The sequence below is a fragment of the Myxine glutinosa genome, chromosome 4, assembly GCF_964187855.1.
Source record: "Myxine glutinosa chromosome 4, kmMyxGlut1.1, whole genome shotgun sequence".
NCBI lineage: Eukaryota > Metazoa > Chordata > Myxini > Myxiniformes > Myxinidae > Myxine > Myxine glutinosa.
In genome coordinates this window covers 211177769-211200434 of record NC_136264.1, presented here as the reverse complement: position 1 = coordinate 211200434, position 22666 = coordinate 211177769, and the positions used below count along the sequence as shown (strand labels likewise).

The 22666-nt window shown below is 42.5% G+C and overlaps 1 protein-coding gene across 5 annotated transcripts in view; it reads left to right on the top strand.

Annotated features, from left to right (window-relative positions):
• B3GLCT (beta 3-glucosyltransferase) overlaps positions 1-21380 on the top strand; it is a 65228-nt gene extending 43848 nt beyond the window's left edge. For 4 of the 5 annotated variants that reach the window (XM_078776983.1, XM_078776981.1, XM_078776982.1 and 1 more), the window contains exons 9-13: positions 2132-2254; positions 3350-3419; positions 7393-7506; positions 9192-9294; positions 19462-19842. In XM_078776983.1, coding sequence (XP_078633109.1) covers positions 2132-2254; positions 3350-3419; positions 7393-7506; positions 9192-9294; positions 19462-19696 — 645 coding nt within the window. In that variant the 3' untranslated portion in view covers positions 19697-19842. Of the gene's footprint in view, positions 1-2131; positions 2255-3349; positions 3420-7392; positions 7507-9191; positions 9295-19461; positions 19843-21211 lie in introns of those variants that run through there. The other variant, XM_078776985.1, reaches the window with a different exon arrangement.
• Positions 21381-22666: the final 1286 nt, after the last annotated feature.

Genomic DNA, 22666 nt, shown 5'->3' with positions numbered 1-22666 from the left:
CCACGGATGCCTCCGACTACGCGGTGGGCGCCGTACATGAGCAATGGGTGAACGGGGTTTGGCAGCCACTCGCTTTTTTCAGCCGGCAGCTCTGGCCGAACGAGCTCAAATACAGCACGTTTGACCGTGAGCTCCTCGGTCTACACCTGGCCGTCCGCCATTTCCGCCACCTCCTGGAGGGCCGACCTTTCACGGCGTTCGTCGACCACAAGCCGTTGGTTTACGCAATGGCCAAGGTCACGGAGCCATGGTCGGCCCACCAACAGCGCCACCTCTCCGCCGTGTCGGAGTTTACCACGGACATCCGGCACGTCACCGGCAAAAACAACGCCGTGGCCGACTGTCTTTCCCGGGCCAGCGCGAACGCGGTCCACCTGGGCGTGGACTTCACGCTTATGGCGGCGGACCAAACCACCGACACCACGGTGCAAGCCCTCCGGGCGGCGGACACGGGCCTCCGCCTGGCCGACATCCCCTTCGCGGACACGGTCCTGCTCTGCGACGTCTCCCAAGGCCAGCCTCGCCCCATCGTGCCCGTCACCTGGCAACGCCGCATCTTCGCCTCCCTCCACGGCCTTTCCCACCCGGGCCGGAAAGCTTCCCAGAAGCTGGTGTAGGCGCGATTCGTCTGGCACGGCCTTCGTCGGGACGTCCGCGATTGGACCAGCACCTGCACATCCTGCCAACGGGCCAAGGTCCACCGACACACCCAGGCCCCGCTGGCACCTTTCACCGTGCCCGAACGATGTTTCGACCACATCAACGTGGATCTGGTGGGCCCCCTCCCCCCGTCACGGGGGTTCACACACCTGCTCACCATGGTGGACAGGACCACCAGGTGGCCGGAGGCCGTTCCCCTCGTCTCCACCACCACCGCCGACGTGGCGCAGGCTTTAATCGCCACCTGGGTCGCCCGCTTCGGCGCACCGGCGGACATCTCGTCAGACCGCGGACCACAGTTCACCTCCGAGCTGTGGGACGCGGTCGCCCGCAACCTGGGGGTCAAGCTCCCCCGTACTACGGCCTACCACCCCCAAGCAAATGGGTTGTGCGAGCGATTCCACCGCTCCATGAAGGCCGCGCTCATGGCCGGCCTTCAAGACGGCGGTTGGGCCGACCGGCTGCCGTGGGTCCTTTTCGGCCTCCGCACGGCCCCCAAGGAGGACCTCCAGGCATCCACCGCCGAGCTTTTCTACGGCCAGGCGCTACGCGTCCCGGGCGAATTCGTGCCCGACGCTACCAGTCCCTGGTCCGCAGCTCACCAGCGCTCGGACCTCCAGGAGGCCGCCCGACGGTTTGCCCCCGTGCCAACATCCCACCACGGTGACCCCCAGTCCTACGTCCCCCCAGCACTTTGCACAGCGGAGTATGTTTTTGTGCGTCGCGACGCACATCGGGGGCCACTCCGGCCGCCGTACGACGGGCCCTTCCGGGTCCTGCGACGGGACGACAAGTCGTTCGTCATCGACATCGGCGGCAGGTCGGACCGGATTGCGGTGGACCGCCTCAAGCCGGCGCACGTGGACGTCGACCAACCACCACGGGTGGCCCTGCCACCGCGGCGAGGCCACCCCCCATCCACGGTGCCCCCCACTCGACCGCCCACCACCACACCGGACCCCCCCCCACGACCCGCCAGGGGTCGCTTCGGCCGGGTCATCAGGACCCCCCTCAAATTGACCCTGCCGGTGCAAGTCGATTCTGGGGGGACGTGTGTAGCGGCTACCGCTGGGTTTTCACAATCGCCTTGCACCTATCAAGGACGCGGAGCGATCACCATGCCGGGCTCGTCCAGGACGCCGGGCAGGCTCGCCCTCAACTTGCCAGGCCGCAGCCAGGACGCTCGGCCACGCCCCCTCTCGCCTTTCCTGGGCAAACGCTCCGGGATAATGTGTGTATATATATTGCTGCCCGATAAACGGGCTTTTCAGAGTACCTGAGTGTTTTGTTTGAATAAAGCAACTCGGACGAATTCCAGCTTTTTGTCGCGTCCATTCTTCCGATCGACGTGGGAGCCAGAGCTCCTTCAATATTGCATTTCCTTGACATATTTCCACTTTGTGTTTAAATATGTTTGTATCTAGCAAGTTTAAGGCATAATTAATTAACGATGATGTTTGCCTGTTTTCAGGTTGCCCTTTATATCTGGGATGGTGGCAAAGGCATCAAATTGACTCCAGTGCCTGAATTTTGTACATTGAACGAGACCGGAAAAGAATGTGCCACAGCTGTGAACACCACCTTCCCGACTTGTGTATGTTGTACTTTTTGTTTAACTTAATATGCATTACTCAAGAGGGTTATGTTGGCCTGGAAGTTAGCTCTTCTTTTTGCCTCTAAATTGATCGATTTAAAATGTGTTTTCTTTTTTAAGAAACCCACCTCCAAATCCCGCTCCTGGCTGGCACTCTGATGGTAGAAACTCAACCTTTAACTTTTCATGTTGCACATGTGCTGTGCTGAAATATTTCGGTAATTTCAGCCATTTATTGCTCTCAATCCTCACTGACGTATCTTGTACTGTATTAATGTTGAAGAAGTTGTGCCGTTACTATCCCTCTCGAAATGGCTTCTAACAGTTGGGCCACTGTTGTAACAATATTATTATCAGACTTTTTAGCTCTTTAACACAAGAACCCCCGAAGCGGTCAATTTGACCGCAAGCACATGTTTGGTAGCTGACTATGAGTGTAATTTTTTTTTGTTCACAGTTTTGATTTTCCTTGACTTTTCTTGATTCTGGGTGTTGGATATTCATACAAAATATTGACCTCCTGACTTCAACCACATTTGAGTTATAGGTTATTATACCTAAAACAGCCACTGCGGTCAATTTGACCGCTAAGGAAATGTATTGCATAAAACACATGGGTTCAGCATTGATGAATTGTAATTTGAGATTAGTTATTATCAATACTTGTTCCGATGAGATTTCATCTCTGTGTGCCGAATCTGCTAAGCAGGAATTGCATGCAAAATTTCCAAAATTTTCATTCGTTCGTTCATTCATTCGATTTCAGACAGTGTACTGTATTCACGCTGTACAGTAAACATGTCACGGCGGCCAGGACTCACGGACAAAGAGATTTTTGAGCTATTAGGTAGGTGGGTGAGGCTGGTAGTTCTAGTGTTAAATCATCTGCTACTAAAAATGGGCAGCAATAACTATCAAAATAGTCTTTGCAGGAAATTCTCTGGCCTATGTCTTGCACCTATGGTGAGCAGGTACTGATATGATCAGCTCTATCATTACCCAATAGGGCTACAGATGGGTGATGACATCAATGCTGAGATTAACCTACAATTTTAACATCAGTTGTGTGATTAACCTGAATTTTTTGTTTGTTAGGGAAAACCTGTCCCTATTGAAGACATATTCTTTGCAGTGAAGACATGCAAGAAATTCCACCATGACAGAGGTAATGTTACATTGTCACTCCGCTGTGAGTGGCCCTATCCGTTTTGTGTTTATTTAACTTCTGTAATGTTTAATCTGTATTTGTGATTCATTGCATTGTTTCCTAATGCATTACTGATAGCTGGAATTTGCAAGGATGAATCTCTAGTGCTTGAGGGTATTTTTTTTAGCTGTTTAACTGGTGTTGAAGTACATTCCACCAAAAGTATCCTTCCGCCACCATTTCGAAACTTTGTCGACTTCATATCATCTAACTAAAGAACTGAACTCTTCATCATCATCATTGTTATCAACGTCAACATCTACCATGCTCTATACAGAGTATCTGTTCTGCCGAAGCAGTTTCTTGACTATGTTACAATCGTGGATGGATCGCTAGTTTGACACAGGAAGTCAGGGCAGGAATTTGTAATGTGTTCATGGTGCCAGTGATAACTCACATCCTTTTCACGAATGACACCATGGGATCTTTAATGTCCACCAACTATTGCCGGCAGAAGGGACAACCAGTTTAATGTTTATGATTGATCCACATGTGAAACACCAAGATAAACCAAGATTTATAGATTTGAACCAAGACTCAGAGGGGAGTGTGCATAGCAGCTCATAGAGGAGTGTGCATACACAAAGACCATCCTGCCAGCCCACTAAGGAACTATTATTTTAAAAAGTCCACATTTTAGTTAATTCCCATTTAAAAATTTTTTTTGTGTGTACTAGGTCGGGGCTTGTGTAAGAGCTAACACATAAAACATATAATAAAGGGAGTGAGAGACAAGCGGACGAGAGAAAGGGAAGCACAGCAACAGTAGAGAACAAGGACATCGGCAGATCTGTGGAAGGGAGAAGGCTGGGGTGGGATACATGGGATAAAGAAGATGTACACTACTAGGACTTTCAGGAAAGAAAACTGAATTTGAAAAAGATGGATTTGGGGTGCATTAATGGGGTTAGAAAAGATCAAGGTTTTGGATGGGGAAAGATAAGAGATTGTGGTGAACAGCTGTTTTAAAGACCTGGAGGGAGGAGTGTGATTGAAGTGAGTGTGGGAGTTTGGTCCAGAGGTGGGAGAAAAGAGGAATGAAGCAGTAAAGGTGAGCAGAGAGTCTTGATTTTGGCTGTTTCACCAGAAGAGGGTTGCTGGCAGATCTTGTGCATCCTGAAGGAATATTTGGGGGTCAGAGCACAGACAGAGCTGGGGGAGCAAGGCCGGACAGGAGTCGGTAGAAGACAGAAAGACCACCAACCTGCCTGCGGTGAGCGAGTGAAAGGTCCTCAGAATTAGCTTCATCACGGGAGATTCCAATGATTCTGAAAGCCTTTGTTTCTACAGCACGAAGCCGAGCTAGGTGTGAAGCAGGTGCACCAGCCCAGAGGGGAGAGCAGTATTCCATTTATCTGTGGATGAAAGCCTTGTATGTGGTGAGGAGCTCAGGTGTGCCGGGGAAGGACTTCGCACGACGGAAGATGCCCAGTCGGCGACTGGCTTTGGAGGCCAGATTTGAAATGTGGTTTTCCCAGGAAAGATCATGGTAGACGGTGAGACCCAAAAGCTTGAGTGACAGAACTTCTTGGAGAGGATTGTTGAGAAAGTGGATGGGAGGGTTGTCGAGACGGTCTTTTTGGAGAGACTTAGTAAGATTGTGAGATTTGTCAGGATTGAAAGAGTGAAAGAAAGATGTAAAGACATCAAATATACCAGATGTAAATGTACATTTTATCTACACATTTTTGCCTTTATTGAACACACTTTATGCATTCACTATTTTGATCTTGGTTATTTATGCATTCAATCATGCAACTTCATCATGATTGAACCTTCTCCAAAATTCTGCCAAAAATAACAATTCAAAATCAAAGGGATTCCATTCATTTGTTGTAGTGCAATCCCAGCTCTAACTCATTCTCTTTTGATCCTCATCCAATGTTTCAAATATATGATTATGTGATATATTATATGAGTGTTATCTCAAAAGATATGTCAAGCCACTTCAGTGCTCAACACTAACATTTGGGAGTAAAGGGCGTTGCCCTGCACATAATTTTGGTTGCCTGGAAAAAAAAAGTCACTCGTTTTGTGAATAGCTTTCAATGCAACAAATGGATAATTATACACGCCAGTAGCTGTAAAATGTGAGAGAGAGGTAGCAGTGCTCGTCGAAGCAGATGAACATGATGGATGAGCATGAGAAACCTCTTCAGCATTCTGTCTATTGGCAGGAACACTATCAATGTTCTGCTTCAACGTCTCATCTTTTAGCAGGTGCAATCCGAATTGAGACTGTATTTTCTGACTCATCATTACTTCGGATGTTGAAAATGATCACTCGAGATGAAATGAAATTTCGCTTTGCACAGGTTGCATCTCATTAATTATATTCACCCTACCCCTTACATAAAATGCTCCCCGAAACACACTTGTTTGAGCAAACTAGAACAGCACTCGCAAGAGCGCATATGTACCTCCGCCAGACTGAACAGTTTCATTTTGTATCCCACTGCTAAGCCGGATCTGCATCCAGACCTGAACCAAATTCTAATCGGCCTGTTCTTGTCACCCAACCAACTGATCCACCATGTTTGGGCATAACTCATCCACAACTTTTTGAGATATGCTATGCATCGTTATGGCCTTATCTCTCAATGGTGAAGAATCACTTAAAAAATTCTCGTATTTGGATCTGGATCCAGATTCAAATCTTCACGAAAATCGAATCGATTTGTGCTTCTCACACACCCAACTTGTCCACCAAGTTTTGACCGAATCTGGCCATAACATTTTGTGATATTGTGCTATACTGTATATAGTTTTTTGCCCTATATCTCAATGATGAAGAATCACTTTAAAAGTTATAGCATCCAACATCGGATCTTCAACAAAATCTTCAATCAGAACCCAGAGTCAGATCAGAATCCGGATCTTCACCGAATACGTGTGTGTGTGTGTGTGTGTGTGTGTGTGTGTGTGTGTGTGTGTGTGTGTGTGTGTGCGTGCGAGTGTGTGCATGTGCGTGCACGCGTGCATTGTTGGTTGTTATCTCTGATATATGCAGGTTTCAGAAGGTGGAACAGAGCCTTCCCATGCCACAAAGTATCCACCTCCATTAATGTGTGTTTGTGTATGTGCCTGCGTGTGTCAGCGTCTGTATATTTTCGCTTTAAAATGTTTTTCTCGACAACTGCCTGTCCGATTGATGCAAAATTTTATACATCGAAGGGACTCCCAATGCAGAATAGTTTATTGCTAACTCCGACGTCATAGGTCACATGGTATGGTAGCCATATTGGATTAAAGGGAAAAAATGGATATCATTTTCTCTGAAACCACTCAACGAAAAAAATATAAACTTGGCGTATGTCATCAACTTGCCATGCGGCAACTGTTAATCTCGATTCTTGCTCCACTTGTAACCTTTTAAGTAAAAGGTCAACGAGATCACAAAATTCCTTATCTACTGCCTCTTTATTTCCTGATATCTGGTAAATATCAAGTTTCTCACACTTTTGTTTCTGGAGTGAAAATAATAACATCTAGTACTAACGTCTTAGCTGTGGCAAAAAGCTTCATTAAAGGAGACATCTGCACTCTTGTTAAATTCATTGCACTGCCGAAGAATATTGTTCACGAAAACATCCACAAAATTTCACACTTCCCCCAAAATAAAAAATGAGGTTCGGGGTAGAAATCTTACATCCACTGAAGAGGGTAACATAGCAAGCGTCCACTGAATGAACGATACTTCAGCAGGAGGACTTCTGTGCTGGGACAATCACGTTGGTTGACTACTGGACAAAATGCATTGAAGAGGATGGAGATTATGCTGAATAATATGATAATATTTATACAATTTGTTAATGGTTCTTTGTTTTTTATGTTCCTAGGTGACAACGTTTGGGATGATCTTCATAATTAATAGCACAACATCTGGAAGTATCATCGTAATTTATTTTTCTGGCCCTTGTTTGTTGACCAGTTCCGATTGTATGGAAAACTTGGGGTCCACAAGCAAAGCACATCGAGTTTTACAGCGACGAATCAGATCCCAGCATCCCAACTATTACCCTTGGTGTTCCGAACACCGAAAGAGGTAAATCAAGATAAACTCTTCTCACAAAACATTATTTTATTTAAGGCCTGGCCTCGATGTGGACTATATAGTCCGTGACTGGAGCCTTCAACATTAAAAAAAAAACACCATGATATTGCTTGAAAACTCTTCTATAACATCTAAGTTGACCATAGCTTTCAACTCGGGAGAATGTGAAGTGTTTCTTTTTGCTAATTTAGACCTTCTCTACAATTGTAAAACACATATATATATATATATATATATATATATATATATATATATATATATATATATATATATATATATATATATATATATATATATACACACATATAAATATGAAGAAATAAAAGCTGGCCTTCTGTTCTCTTGCCTCATATTCATATTTCGATCTCAAATCAAAATTTCTCAAGTATAAAGAGCAACAAGACAACACAACATGCATTTTAAGGCCATTTTCCCTGTTAGAGCGGGGGTTAGCCAGGGGCGGTTAGCGGGGGTCAAGTATAAAGAGCAACAACACCACACAACACAACATGCATTTTAAGGCCATTTTCCCTGTTAGAGCGGGGGTTAGCCAGGGGCGGTTAGCGGGGGTCAAGTATAAAGAGCAACAACACCACACAACACAACATGCATTTTAAGGCCATTTTCCCTGTTAGAGCGGGGGTTAGCCAGGGGCGGTTAGCGGGGGTCAAGTATAAAGAGCAACAACACCACACAACACAACATGCATTTTAAGGCCATTTTCCCTGCTAGAGCGGGGGTTAGCCAGGGGCGGTTAGCGGGGGTCAAGTATAAAGGGCAACAACACAACACAACACAACATGCATTTTAAGGCCATTTTCCCTGTTAGAGCGGGGGTTAGCCAGGGGCGGTTAGCGGGGGTCAAGTATAAAGAGCAACAACACAACACAACATGCATTTTAAGGCCATTTTCCCTGTTAGAGCGGGGGTTAGCCAGGGGCGGTTAGCGGGGGTCAAGTATAAAGAGCAACAACACAACACAACACAACATGCATTTTAAGGCCATTTTCCCTGCTGGAGCGGGGGTTAGCCAGGGGCGGTTAGCGGGGGTCAAGTATAAAGAGCAACAACACAACACAACACAACATGCATTTTAAGGCCATTTTCCCTGCTAGAGCGGGGGTTAGCCAGGGGCGGTTAGCGGGGGTCAAGTATAAAGAGCAACAACACAACACAACACAACATGCATTTTAAGGCCATTTTCCCTGCTAGAGCGGGGGTTAGCCAGGGGCGGTTAGCGGGGCAAGTATAAAGAGCAACAACACAACACAACACAACATGCATTTTAAGGCCATTTTCCCTGCTAGAGCGGGGGTTAGCCAGGGGCGGTTAGCGGGGGTCAAGTATAAAGAGCAATAATAACAAATTTGACTTCACTGTTCCAATACTTATGGAGGTCATTGTATCTTCTCTCAATGCTCAGTTCTCCATATTGCTTTAATTAAGGCTCGTCATACCTGAAATGTTGCTTCCCATTCTTTCCCACGGTTCTTAGCACACCTCTCAACGTTTGGTTGAGAAAATTAGTTATCCTTATATTTTTGCCAATGCAGACTGACTGTAGTCCTTATAGACACCAGTGTTTTTTACTTTCCTTTCAGCCTGATTAACTTTACCATTTACAGCATACATGGTACTGGTTTATTTTATGTAGTTTGAATGGTTGTTTTTACCAGGTCATTGTGGGAAGATGTTTGCTATTCTTAAGAGAATGAGTTCACACCACGAGCTGAAATCCATACCTTGGCTTGTCATTGTTGATGATGACACCTTGATTAGGTGAGGTTTTATATATTTTGTAATTACCCCTTGCACTATCTCATAATAAATGCATTTGTCACATTGCCAGGATTGTACACATACTCTGTCAGGTGATAAGTACAAGGGACTGAGATATGAGTTATTAGTCAGGTTCACTATGTCAATAAATTATATTTCGTTCAAAATCATGGTAGATTAGAAAACCTATACATTTTTGGAAAGGTTATACCATAAGGAAACTAAAAATCAATGTTTACATTTGGAGAGATACCTGTATGGTGGCCATTTTGGATTTTCAAAATGGCCACTGTAAAATACATATTTTGTTCTATTTCTGCCTCTAATTACCCTAAAAACTTTTAAAAATATACTAAACCTATATTTTCAGGGACAAGGAATCCAATGAAAGTATTAAATTAGTGCTATGGGGAATGGTAAGACACGAATCAAAGGTTTTGAATTGCAAAATACTGTCTTTATATTCGCGATAAGTTGCATAATCAAATGCATGTTATCATTTTGTACAGGCAGTTAATAACATCAAAATGTGTCACAATAATTCATATCACCAAACATACACAGGCAGTCAGCAAAATCATATATACACATGCAGTCAGTATAACTTCACATCTACACAGGCAGTCAATGACAAAATATACACAGGCAGCCAATGGCATCAAACATACACGATTACAGAATATGCCATTTAGAGTTCGTCATCACTGTCCTGTGTGTCGTATCCGACAATATAGTCCGCATCGTTTTCACAGTCCGTTCCACACAAGCAAAGGTCGGTCAAATTGATTGGCAAATCGAATTGGTCGAATGGTCGATCGAATCGAATTCGATGAATCGTATCGAATCGAATCGATCGAATTGGTCGAATGGTCGAATGGTCGATCGAAGCGATTGGTCGAATGGTCGAATTGGTCGAATGGAATTGGTCGATTGGTCGAATTGGTCGAATCGAATTGGTCGGAATTGGCAAATGTAAACATTGATTTTCAGATTTTCCATGTAATAACGTTTCCAAAAATGTATAGGTTTGCTAATCTACCATGATTTTGAACGAAAAAACATAGTGAACCTGACTATCTATCTATAATTCCAGCAATCTCTGTGTGTGTGTGTGTGTGTGTGTGTGTGTGTGTGTGTGTGTGTGTGTGTCTGTGTGTCTGTGTGTGTGTTTGTTTGTCTGTGACCGCTGTTTCTCGACAACCACGGGTCCGATATACTTGCAACTTGCCAGGTATATTGCTGGGGACCCGAGGATGTGCCTTTTCAAGGTTTCATATTAATCGGACAAGTGGTTCCCAAGGTATGGTCACCGTACTCGCAAGCCGTTCGCTTTGGCTTTGCGAATGGACCAAACCATTTCATGTAAATAGAGGGGGGGGGGGGGGGGTTCTACCGTACTCGCAAGCCGTTCGCTTTGGCTTTGCGAATGGACCAAACCATTTCATGTAAATAGAGGGGGGGGGGGGTTCTGTGGTCGTTACTGCCACGTGGTTTCAAAGTTTTTTTTTGTTGTTGTTGTTTGCACGCATGTTTTTTTGCACCCACGTACGGGCACGCCCTAGTATGGTTAATTACCCTTATTAATTCATCGTATTAAGCTAGGTGTTGGCTTAACGGTTAAGGTGGCAAGCTTATGATCCTAGGGTGAAGATTTCGAGCCCATATCATGCCGTTAAATAACACCAGGTGGGTTGACTCAGCCTGTCATCCTTCCGAGGTCGACAACATGAGTACCAGTTTACTGGAAACGGGGCACGGCGTTAGCGGCACAGCCGTGCTCCCAGCAATGATGCAACCAGCAGCCAACATACACTGCATACAAAATGATGATGAACTCTTCCGAACCTATCCCTCTTAATTATAGATTGCAGTGTTTACTCCACCTCCTCTAACTCCTCTCTTCTACAAACAAAGATGATTTATGAACATCTTCGGGCATCTGAAGTTGATCGAAAAGGAACAAAATTCATCCTCGACCTTGACCTAGCTTTTGAAGAGTACATCATTTTCAAATCGATTACAGTACAGTGTACTGCTTCCAGTACTTTAAAGTTAATTTGCATATTTGTATAACAATTCTTCTTCTTCTCCTCCTCATCCCTTTATAAGGAGTGATGTTCAACGGTACCATGCTCCTGCCCTGCCTTGACCACTATACTGCTCCACTGTACTCTGTCTTCAGCGAACTCTCTCCACCCTCCAACCACCCCCACCTTTCTGACATCCCTCTTCACACAATCCTCTCATCTCAACCACGGTCTATCTTTTTTCCTCCTACCTTGTTTCCTCAACCTATCAGCTCTCTTCCCCCATCTGCACCAAGTGTCCAGCCCACACTTTTCATCACACACTTTTCATCATACACTTTTCATCACACACTTTTCATCATACACTTTTTGTCATGCACTTTTCATCATACACTTTTCATCATACACTTTTTGTCATGCACTTTTCATCATACACTTTTCATCATGCACTTTTCATCATACACTTTTCATCACACACTTTTCATCACACACTTTTCATCACACACTTTTCATCATACACTTTTCATCACACACTTTTCGTCATGCACTTTTCATCATACACTTTTCATCATGCACTTTTCATCATGCACTTTTCATCATACACTTTTCATCATGCACTTTTCATCATGCACTTTTTGTCATGCACTTTTCATCATACACTTTTCATCATGCACTTTTCATCATGCACTTTTCATCATGCACTTTTCGTCATGCACTTTTCATCATGCAGTTTTCGTCATGCACTTTTCATCATGCACTTTTCGTCATGCACTTTTCATCATACACTTTTCATCATACACTTTTCATCATGCACTTTTCATCATTCACTTTTCGTCATGCACTTTTCATCATGCACTTTTCATCATGCACTTTTCATCATGCACTTTTCGTCATGCACTTTTCATCATGCACTTTTCATCATGCACTTTTCATCATGCACTTTTCATCATACACTTTTCATCATGCACTCTTCATCATGCACTTTTCATCATGCACTCTTCATCATGCACTTTTCGTCATGCACTTTTCATCATACACTTTTCATCATACACTTTTCATCATGCACTTTTCATCATGCACTTTTCGTCATGCACTTTTCATCATACACTTTTCATCACACACTTTTCATCATGCACTTTTCGTCATGCACTTTTCATCATGCACTTTTCATCATGCACTTTTCATCATACACTTTTCATCATGCACTTTTCATCATGCACTTTTTGTCATGCACTTTTCATCATGCCCTTTTCGTCGTGCACTTTTCATCATACACTTTTCATCATACACTTTTCATCATGCACTTTTCATCATGCACTTTTCGTCATGCACTTTTCATCATACACTTTTCATCACACATTTTTCATCATACACTTTTCATCATGCACTTTTCATCATGCACTTTTCATCACACATTTTTCATCATACACTTTTCATCATGCACTTTTCATCATGCACTTTTCATCATGCACTTTTCATCATGTACTTTTCATCATACACTTTTCATCATGTACTTTTCATCATACACTTTTCATCATGCACTTTTCATCATGCACTTTTCATCATGCACTTTTCATCATACACTTTTCATCATGCACATTTCGTCATGCACTTTTCATCATACACTTTTCATCATGCACTTTTCATCATGCACTTTTCGTCATGCACTTTTCATCATGCACTTTTCGTCATGCACTTTTCGTCATGCACTTTTCGTCATGCACTTTTCATCATGCACTTTTCATCATGCACTTTTCATCATGCACTTTTCATCATGCACTTTTCATCATGCACTTTTCATCATGCACTTTTCATCATACACTTTTCGTCATGCACTTTTCGTCATGCACTTTTCATCATGCACTTTTCATCATGCACTTTTCATCATGCACTTTTCGTCATGCACTTTTCGTCATGCACTTTTCATCATACACTTTTCGTCATGCACTTTTCGTCATGCACTTTTCATCATGCACTTTTCATCATGCACTTTTCATCATGCACTTTTCATCATGCACTTTTCATCATGCACTTTTCGTCATGCACTTTTCATCATACACTTTTCATCACCCACTTTTCATCATACACTTTTCATCATGCACTTTTCATCATGCACTTTTCATCATGCACTTTTCATCATACACTTTTCATCATGCACTTTTCATCACCCACTTTTCATCATACACTTTTCATCATGCACTTTTCGTCATGCACTTTTCATCATGCACTTTTCATCATGCACTTTTCATCATGCACTTTTCATCATGCACTTTTCATCATGCACTTTTCATCATACACTTTTCATCATGCACTTTTCGTCATGCACTTTTCATCATGCACTTTTCATCATGCACTTTTCATCATACACTTTTCATCATACACTTTTCATCATGCACTTTTCGTCATGCACTTTTCATCATGCACTTTTCATCATGCACTTTTCATCATGCACTTTTCATCATGCACTTTTCATCATGCACTTTTCATCATGCACTTTTCATCATGCACTTTTCATCATGCACTTTTCATCATGCACTTTTCATCATACACTTTTCATCATGCACTTTTCGTCATGCACTTTTCATCATGCACTTTTCATCATGCACTTTTCGTCATGCACTTTTCATCATACACTTTTCATCACCCACTTTTCATCATACACTTTTCATCATGCACTTTTCATCATGCACTTTTAATCATGCACTTTTCATCATGCACTTTTCATCATACACTTTTCATCATGCACTTTTCGTCATGCATTTTTCATCATGCACTTTTCATCATGCACTTTTCATCATGCACTTTTCATCATGCACTTTTCATCATGCACTTTTCATCATGCACTTTTCATCATACACTTTTCATCATGCACTTTTCATCATGCACTTTTCATCATGCACTTTTCATCATGCACTTTTCATCATACACTTTTCATCATGCACTTTTCATCATGCACTTTTCGTCATGCACTTTTCATCATGCACTTTTCATCATACACTTTTCATCATGCACTTTTCATCATGCACTTTTCATCATACACTTTTCATCATACACTTTTCATCATGCACTTTTCATCATATACTTTTCATCATGCACTTTTCATCACACACTTTTCATCATACACTTTTCATCATACACTTTTCATCATGCACTTTTCATCACACACTTTTCATCATACACTTTTCATCATGCACCTTTCATCATACACTTTTCATCATGCACTTTTCATCACACACTTTTCATCATACACTTTTCATCATACACTTTTCATCATACACTTTTCATCATACACTTTTCATCATACACTTTTCATCATACACTTTTCATCATGCACTTTTCATCATGCACTTTTCATCACACACTTTTCATCATACACTTTTCATCATACACTTTTCATCATACACTTTTCATCATACACTTTTCATCATACACTTTTCATCATGCACTTTTCATCACACACTTTTCATCATACACTTTTCATCATACACTTTTCATCATACACTTTTCATCATACACTTTTCATCATACACTTTTCATCATACACTTTTCATCATACACTTTTCATCATACACTTTTCATCATACACTTTTCATCATACACTTTTCATCATACACTTTTCATCATACACTTTTCATCATACACTTTTCATCATACACTTTTCATCATGCACTTTTCATCATACACTTTTCATCATACACTTTTCATCATACACTTTTCATCATACACTTTTCATCATACACTTTTCATCATACACTTTTCATCATACACTTTTCATCATACACTTTTCATCATACACTTTTCATCATACACTTTTCATCATACACTTTTCATCATACACTTTTCATCATACACTTTTCATCATGCACTTTTCATCATACACTTTTCATCATGCACTTTTCGTCATGCACTTTTCATCATGCACTTTTCATCATGCACTTTTCATCATGCACTTTTCATCATGCACTTTTCATCATACACTTTTCATCATGCACTTTTCATCATACACTTTTCATCATGCACTTTTCGTCATACACTTTTCATCATGCACTTTTCGTCATGCACTTTTCATCATGCACTTTTCATCATGCACTTTTCATCATGCACTTTTCATCATACACTTTTCATCATACACTTTTCATCATACACTTTTCATCATACACTTTTCATCACCCACTTTTCATCATACACTTTTCATCATGCACTTTTCATCATGCACTTTTCATCATGCACTTTTCATCATACACTTTTCATCATGCACTTTTCGTCATGCATTTTTCATCATGCACTTTTCATCATGCACTTTTCATCATGCACTTTTCATCATGCACTTTTCATCATGCACTTTTCATCATGCACTTTTCATCATGCACTTTTCATCATGCACTTTTCATCATACACTTTTCATCATGCACTTTTCATCATGCACTTTTCATCATACACTTTTCATCATGCACTTTTCATCATGCACTTTTCGTCATGCACTTTTCATCATGCACTTTTCATCATGCACTTTTCATCATGCACTTTTCATCATACACTTTTCATCATGCACTTTTCATCATACACTTTTCATCATGCACTTTTCGTCATGCACTTTTCATCATGCACTTTTCATCATGCACTTTTCATCATGCACTTTTCATCATGCACTTTTCATCATACACTTTTCATCATGCACTTTTCATCATACACTTTTCATCATGCACTTTTCGTCATACACTTTTCATCATACACTTTTCATCATGCACTTTTCGTCATGCACTTTTCATCATGCACTTTTCATCATGCACTTTTCATCATGCACTTTTCATCATGCACTTTTCATCATGCACTTTTCATCATGCACTTTTCATCATGCACTTTTCATCATGCACTTTTCATCATACACTTTTCATCATGCACTTTTCATCATGCACTTTTCATCATGCACTTTTCATCATACACTTTTCATCATACACTTTTCATCATGCACTTTTCGTCATGCACTTTTCATCATGCGCTTTTCATCATGCACTTTTCATCATGCACTTCTATTCATGCACTTTTCATCATACACTTTTCATCATGCACTTTTCATCATGCACTTTTCGTCATGCACTTTTCATCATGCACTTTTCGTCATGCACTTTTCATCATACACTTTTCATCACACACTTTTCATCATACACTTTTCATCATACACTTTTCATCATACACTTTTCATCATACACTTTTCATCATACACTTTTCATCATACACTTTTCATCATGCACTTTTCATCATACACTTTTCATCATACACTTTTCATCATACACTTTTCATCATACACTTTTCATCATACACTTTTCATCATACACTTTTCATCATACACTTTTCATCATGCACTTTTCTTCCTCATTTTCACTCTTCACCTTTACATTCTGTGTCTTATATTTCTCTTTATGCAGTTGTTTTATTTAAGGCCTGGCCTCGATGTGGACTATGTCGTCCGTGACTGGAGCCTTCAACATTGAATGAAACACCATGATCTTGCTTGTCAACTCTTCTACAACGTCTAAGTTGACCTTAACTTTCAACTCGGGAGAATGTGAAATGTTTCTTTTTGCTGATTTAGGCCAGATGACATCTCATAGGATTATATGTTTCCATATGTATTCCCTATGCTATACATAATTAACCACTTAAGTGTTTATCTAACCTTCACCTTCTTTCTTGGGTTATAGCCCCCTTATATGTTTGCCTTGGATTATAGAACGGTTCCCATTGCAATCCTGAAAGTTGGCATGTTTATTGCCCGTTGCATCAGCTATGGTTGACATCACAAAATGGAAAAAAGGATTCCAGGTTTTATTGCAAAAAATGGTGAAAATCTGAAATTTACCATTTAACCTACTGAGATCAAAATTGCTTCTCTCAGCATTATCACAATATATGAAATATGAATATGACAAACAGAAAATTGATCTCCAAGGCTCTGCTAATTTGGGTAGTTCTCCTAAACAGCAGTGCAGATATTCACCAAACCTAATGATGATCACCCCATTGCAAGAAGGTGCGAGAGCAGTGCCATTTTTTACCAGCCCCATGGGGCGGGTCAAAAGGTCATTTACCGAAATATATTGAATTACCAGCACATTTTAACACTTTTTAAAAATGAAACTTTGTATGTGCAATCAACATTGGGTATGCATGAAATATGTATGAAATTTTTGGATTTGATCCCCAGTTCATGCTCCAGGATGGGGGGAGGGGGGGCCTTGAGATAATAGGGAGAATATTTTCTAACTCAAAATTTGATATTGGGTCATTCCTGATGGAACGTTTTGCCTCTTTCGACGTTGCTTTAGGTGGGAAGCACGGAGATTTGCGATGGTGCGCCATCAACTTCGCTCTTGTTGGTATTTTGCCGTAGCTCCCCCCATCCATTTCCCCCAAAACAGTTTAAAGTTGCACGATACACTGGAAGGGAATTGTAATTGAGTGCTCAAATGCTTGTCTTTTCAAATTAACGTGGAGTTTGGGGGTGGCTATGTAGCACATTTCCATACAAGTGGAGGTGCTAATCTCTGATGTTGACAATATAGTATCGGAGTGGAGATTGTCGTTTCCACTGCCTCCCTCAGGCCCCGACGGTGGAACGTGCCTGCTTTACAGTTAAAAAGGAGGTAGAAGCGAAGGCATTTGTGTTTTCCTGCTCTTGCTGTTGCTTGGCTCTATAGCATCAGTCTAGTTTGTTGCATTGCATAAACGAACCATTTCGTTTGGCTGCTGAAGACATCAAGTGTGGAACTGCAACATCGAGTCCTATTATTGATATGGATGGAAACTTTGGCCAATCCACATGATTATACACACCTCCTTCGTTTGTGGGTAGTCAATAGCGAATGCAGGGTGGGATGGGGCGCACCCAGCACCACCCCCACCGCTAAACTCTTCCCCACCTATCAAACGCGATCAATTTTTATGCCATCTCATCTCGATTCTCAAAGAGTTGAACTTGTAAAATGGGGCATGATGTCCATATGTCTGTCCGTCCGACCGGACGGTACTCCTCCCTTATCATCCAGCCGATTTTTCTGAAACTCGACACATGAATACAAGACAATAGCCCACACAATCGCTCAGGCTTCGACTTTTCGTTTTCCGATCATGGGGGCTCTTAGGGTGGAGATGGAGTTACCCCCTGAAATTTCGGATCCCTACTCGTCCCTTCTTTACCAACCGATTGCTCTGAAACCTGATACAGCCGTTCTACTCGATGGTCCGCAGGATCACTCAGTCTTTGATTTTTTATTTCAGATCAGCAGGCGTCCCAGGGGCAAAGGTCTGAACTACAACCTCAAGAGATGACCGTCGGCCCACTCTGGGCTATTTATTACCTCCGCCACCAAAGGTGGATGGAGGTTATGTTTTCACCCCTGTCTGTCTGTCTGTCTGTCTGTTTGTTTGTTTGTTTGTTTGTGAACAGGATATCTCAAAAAGTTGTGGACGGATTCGGTCGAAAATTTGGTGGAGAGGTTGGGTATGTGACATGGACGAAATGATTTGATTTTGGTTAAGATACGGATCCGGATCTGGAGCTGTTAGGGTTGAAGTCAGCTATCTGGAGCTGACGACATCTCAACAAGCGTTGAAGACGCTAAAACATGGCCACTGATGTACCCAAATATCACCAAATCCTAAAATTTGTTGCTCTTAACATCTGTGACCTCCAGTGGTATTGAAAGGGCAAACCCGTCACTGAAATCCATAAAGAAGCCTCCAGGAGTAGAATGTGGGGGAAGTCAATTCAATGTTTTGGTGTTATATGTGCATAAAGATATTGGGGGTTAGACAGTGAGAGGGTATAGTGGACATGTATGCAAAAACCTCCCTGAAACGTGTTATTCATGAATCCTCTGTCTGGTTAAATAGATTTAATCACACTATCGCAGTGATGTCACACATCAACTTTATTGACCTAATGGTTATTAGCGTTGCAGTTTACGTAGGAACAATTGCTTTGTTTTGATCATTACGTCATTCATTTCATTATATGCAATGTCTGTTTTTCATTCAATTGGATTTTTATGATGAGACGGTAATTAAAATAACTTTTCAATTTTTAGCAGAGCCTCTCCTTTTCACTGAATGTCCGTTTACATCCATGGCTTTCTTGTAGTGTGCCTCGCCTGGCTGCATTGCTCAGCTGCTACAACGCCAATGATCCAATATACCTTGGGGAACGTTATGGTTACGGACTGCATACTGGAGGTGGTTATAACTACATTACTGGTGGAGGCGGGTACGTGCTTTATCCTTTGGTGAATCTTATTTTAAATGCAAAATGCATATACTGTTGTCGTTGTTGTTGTTGTTGTTGTTGTTGCATAGCCCCAGACAGTTCTCTTGAATAGCTGACTGCTCTCCCAGGAGCGACCCAGAGATCCCCCACATCCCACCTTTGGCCCGCCTTTGCATATAAAGTAGGACCCCGACATTCGCAGGATATACCTTCCTGAAAACTACTGCAAATCCAAGATTGTCTTTTCTGCTGCAAACTACTGCAAATCTTGTCAAGATGTCAAGATTGACTGATGTCTTTGACTGCTTGTCGTCATAGATTATGTCAGCAAGCATTGATGGTGCAGGCCTTAACTTTGTCCAGCGAGTCCTTGATGGCTCTGATACAATGGGCTATGTTGAAGTCCTTTTAACATTTCCTGATGCCAAGTTCGGCTTCCAAACTTAGCATGGGGAAATTGGTCTCCATAGCCTCAAAGATGGACGGAAGGTGCAGCAGGTGTAATATGTCTTGAAGGTGGAAATTACCCCTTGGTCGAATGGTTTGGACTAGGGAGGTGGTGTTGGGTGGCAGGAAAATGACCTCGACATTGGGATGGGCCATCTTCAGCTCCTTGGGGTGGCCTGGTGCGGGGTGACCAGGTGTATTGTCCACCAGCAGGAGGACCTTGAAGGAGAAGTTATTTTCTGCCAAGTCAGTTATGGAACCATCCATTAATATGGCAGCTGTCACCCACGCCTTTTTGTTTGCCCTCCAAAATGGTGGTGGATGGTGGAAGGGAATTGTAGTAGGGGATGGTTTATGCTTGCAAAAAAAACGCGAATAGCTGGAGCACAGGGGCAGCAAATGTAGAAGCAGATCACATTTGATAAACCGCGAATAGGCTAGTTCCGCAAACGGTGAACCCGTGAATGTTGGGTTTCTATGGTACTGTAGTTTTAGAAGGCTCACAGGTCCAAAACAGTGTTACCTTTGCCAGTGAGGTTGCCATTATGAATGGGTATCGTGCCGTCAGTCACGTAACTTAAATGATTGGCCAAGCGGAATCAAGTCACATGCTGTGATCTTAACTAGAGTCCACTCGCCTGATTAACCAATCACCAATTTCCATACTCTTGCGCTGGGAAAGACAGGATTCGTCATAGTGGGGCACATAGCCAAACCAATTGTAAATTTTATGATCAAAGCATGAAATTTTCCACAGAGTAACCTGGGACCATAATCTTTATTTTGAGGTTGGAGGCATCCTGGATCCTGCCTGTAATGGCTGTCTACGGGTCATCTTGCTGAGCAACAGTAGCATGTTTAGCAATTGGTTTAATATGGCTCCAAGGAGAAAAGGCAACACACTCACCATCCCTAAAGTGATATCATGGGTTAGCATGCATGGTACCATTAGTCATTTCAAAACACCAGCCCGTTGCATAGCAACAGACTTGGGTTCTGAGACTTCCTTAGCAACGGGCTGCCCACAAAGCTCGCAACAAGTGTGTGTCTACTCTCTGGAGAGCCAGAAAACTGTCGAATTTCAAGAATGAGCTTTCAAACTTGTCTCCCTCCTCTAACACCTGTTGGCACCATGTCAAGAATTGCACCCTCTGCTCTCTACATGCTTTGTCCCTGTCAGGTATCTGCAGGATGCACGCAGTCCAGCAGCAACCCGCTCATAGAGAAACTGCCTAAATCCAGAACCACTGCTCACCTCCACTCATTTATTCCCCTTTTTCCCACCTATGGAACCACCTTCCGTACTCGCTTCATTCGCATTCTTCTCTCCAGGTATTCAAGACAGCTGTTCACCATGAATTCGACACCATCTCAAGTCACCCCCATCCAAAATCATGATCTTTCCTACACCTATTAAACCACCCCCCCCCCCCCCCTCCCAAAAATGTTGCTTATGTATTCATCTTGTCTATTCTTTGCGTTCTCCCTTACCCATCATCGTAACCTGTATCCCTTGTTTGTCTGTCTCTGTCTATTTATTCCTTCCGCACTGCTGTTGGCGTTTCCCCCTTTGTTATGTTCCGTCCTGATTTGTTCTGTGTCATAGATCTTCCATGAGCTGAGGCTTCTCTATCAAAGTCCGGACCCAAGAGGCAAAATGTCCGCCCTCCAACTCTTTTGTACTCAAGGCTCTGACGTCATCTGTGCCTGCTCCACCAATCCCATATCCCATCTTAGCAGTCCTTGCACCAATCAATCCCGGACCAATCACTGCTCTTCAGGGCGTGGCCCCACGGCCTGCCTGCTTGTGTTGCGATATCACGGCTGTGGCACCAGCGGTAGTTGAATGTCCCAGTTCCGGCTGGTTTTATTTTGTGCGATAAATGCACGATTGCCTGGCTATGTGTGTGTGCTGCTGATGTCATAAGGAAAAGAGGAAAAATAACAGAGGCCATTACATACAGGGGGTTAATTACCCATAATCCCTAACTAATTAACATAACCCCACCACTAGTGATGGGAACAAAGATACACGCTTACACGACATATGGTCTACCGGATCCCTACTTATGTACATGGGGTTTCTTCTTCTTCACGACAGTCGGAGTACACTACCTATTCAATTTTACCTGGACTAAGGTAATGATTGCCTACCCCTACAAACGTAACAATATGGTAGGTATATTTGTAAGCACCCCGGTGATGTCCCTGTGCCTGTCCCAATGTTTTCCTCCCCACTCCTCCTTCACCCTCATGTCACGGTGTTGATATAGCACAGGCATGATGGTCCAAATAGCCTCCTGCATCAAAATTATTTGTACATCTGTGTATACAAATGTTCGTTCTTATTTCTGCAACACAAGACTAAATCCGGTGTGCAGTATTATTAGTCACGGTTTAATTTAAAAGCAATATAATCAGTTTTCTCTTTGAAAAGCTAAACTGACAAAATAAGTCATTTATTAATTTATTTCTCAGCGCAGTGTGATTATTATTCATTTGTTGAACATGTTTTACTAAGAATCTCCTCCCACAAAAAATAGAGGGTGAGAGAATGCACATTGCTCCCCCTTCTGAGAGCACTGAACAGTGTTTGGGAGACGTCAATAGGAGATTTGTTTTTGGATTTCACTTG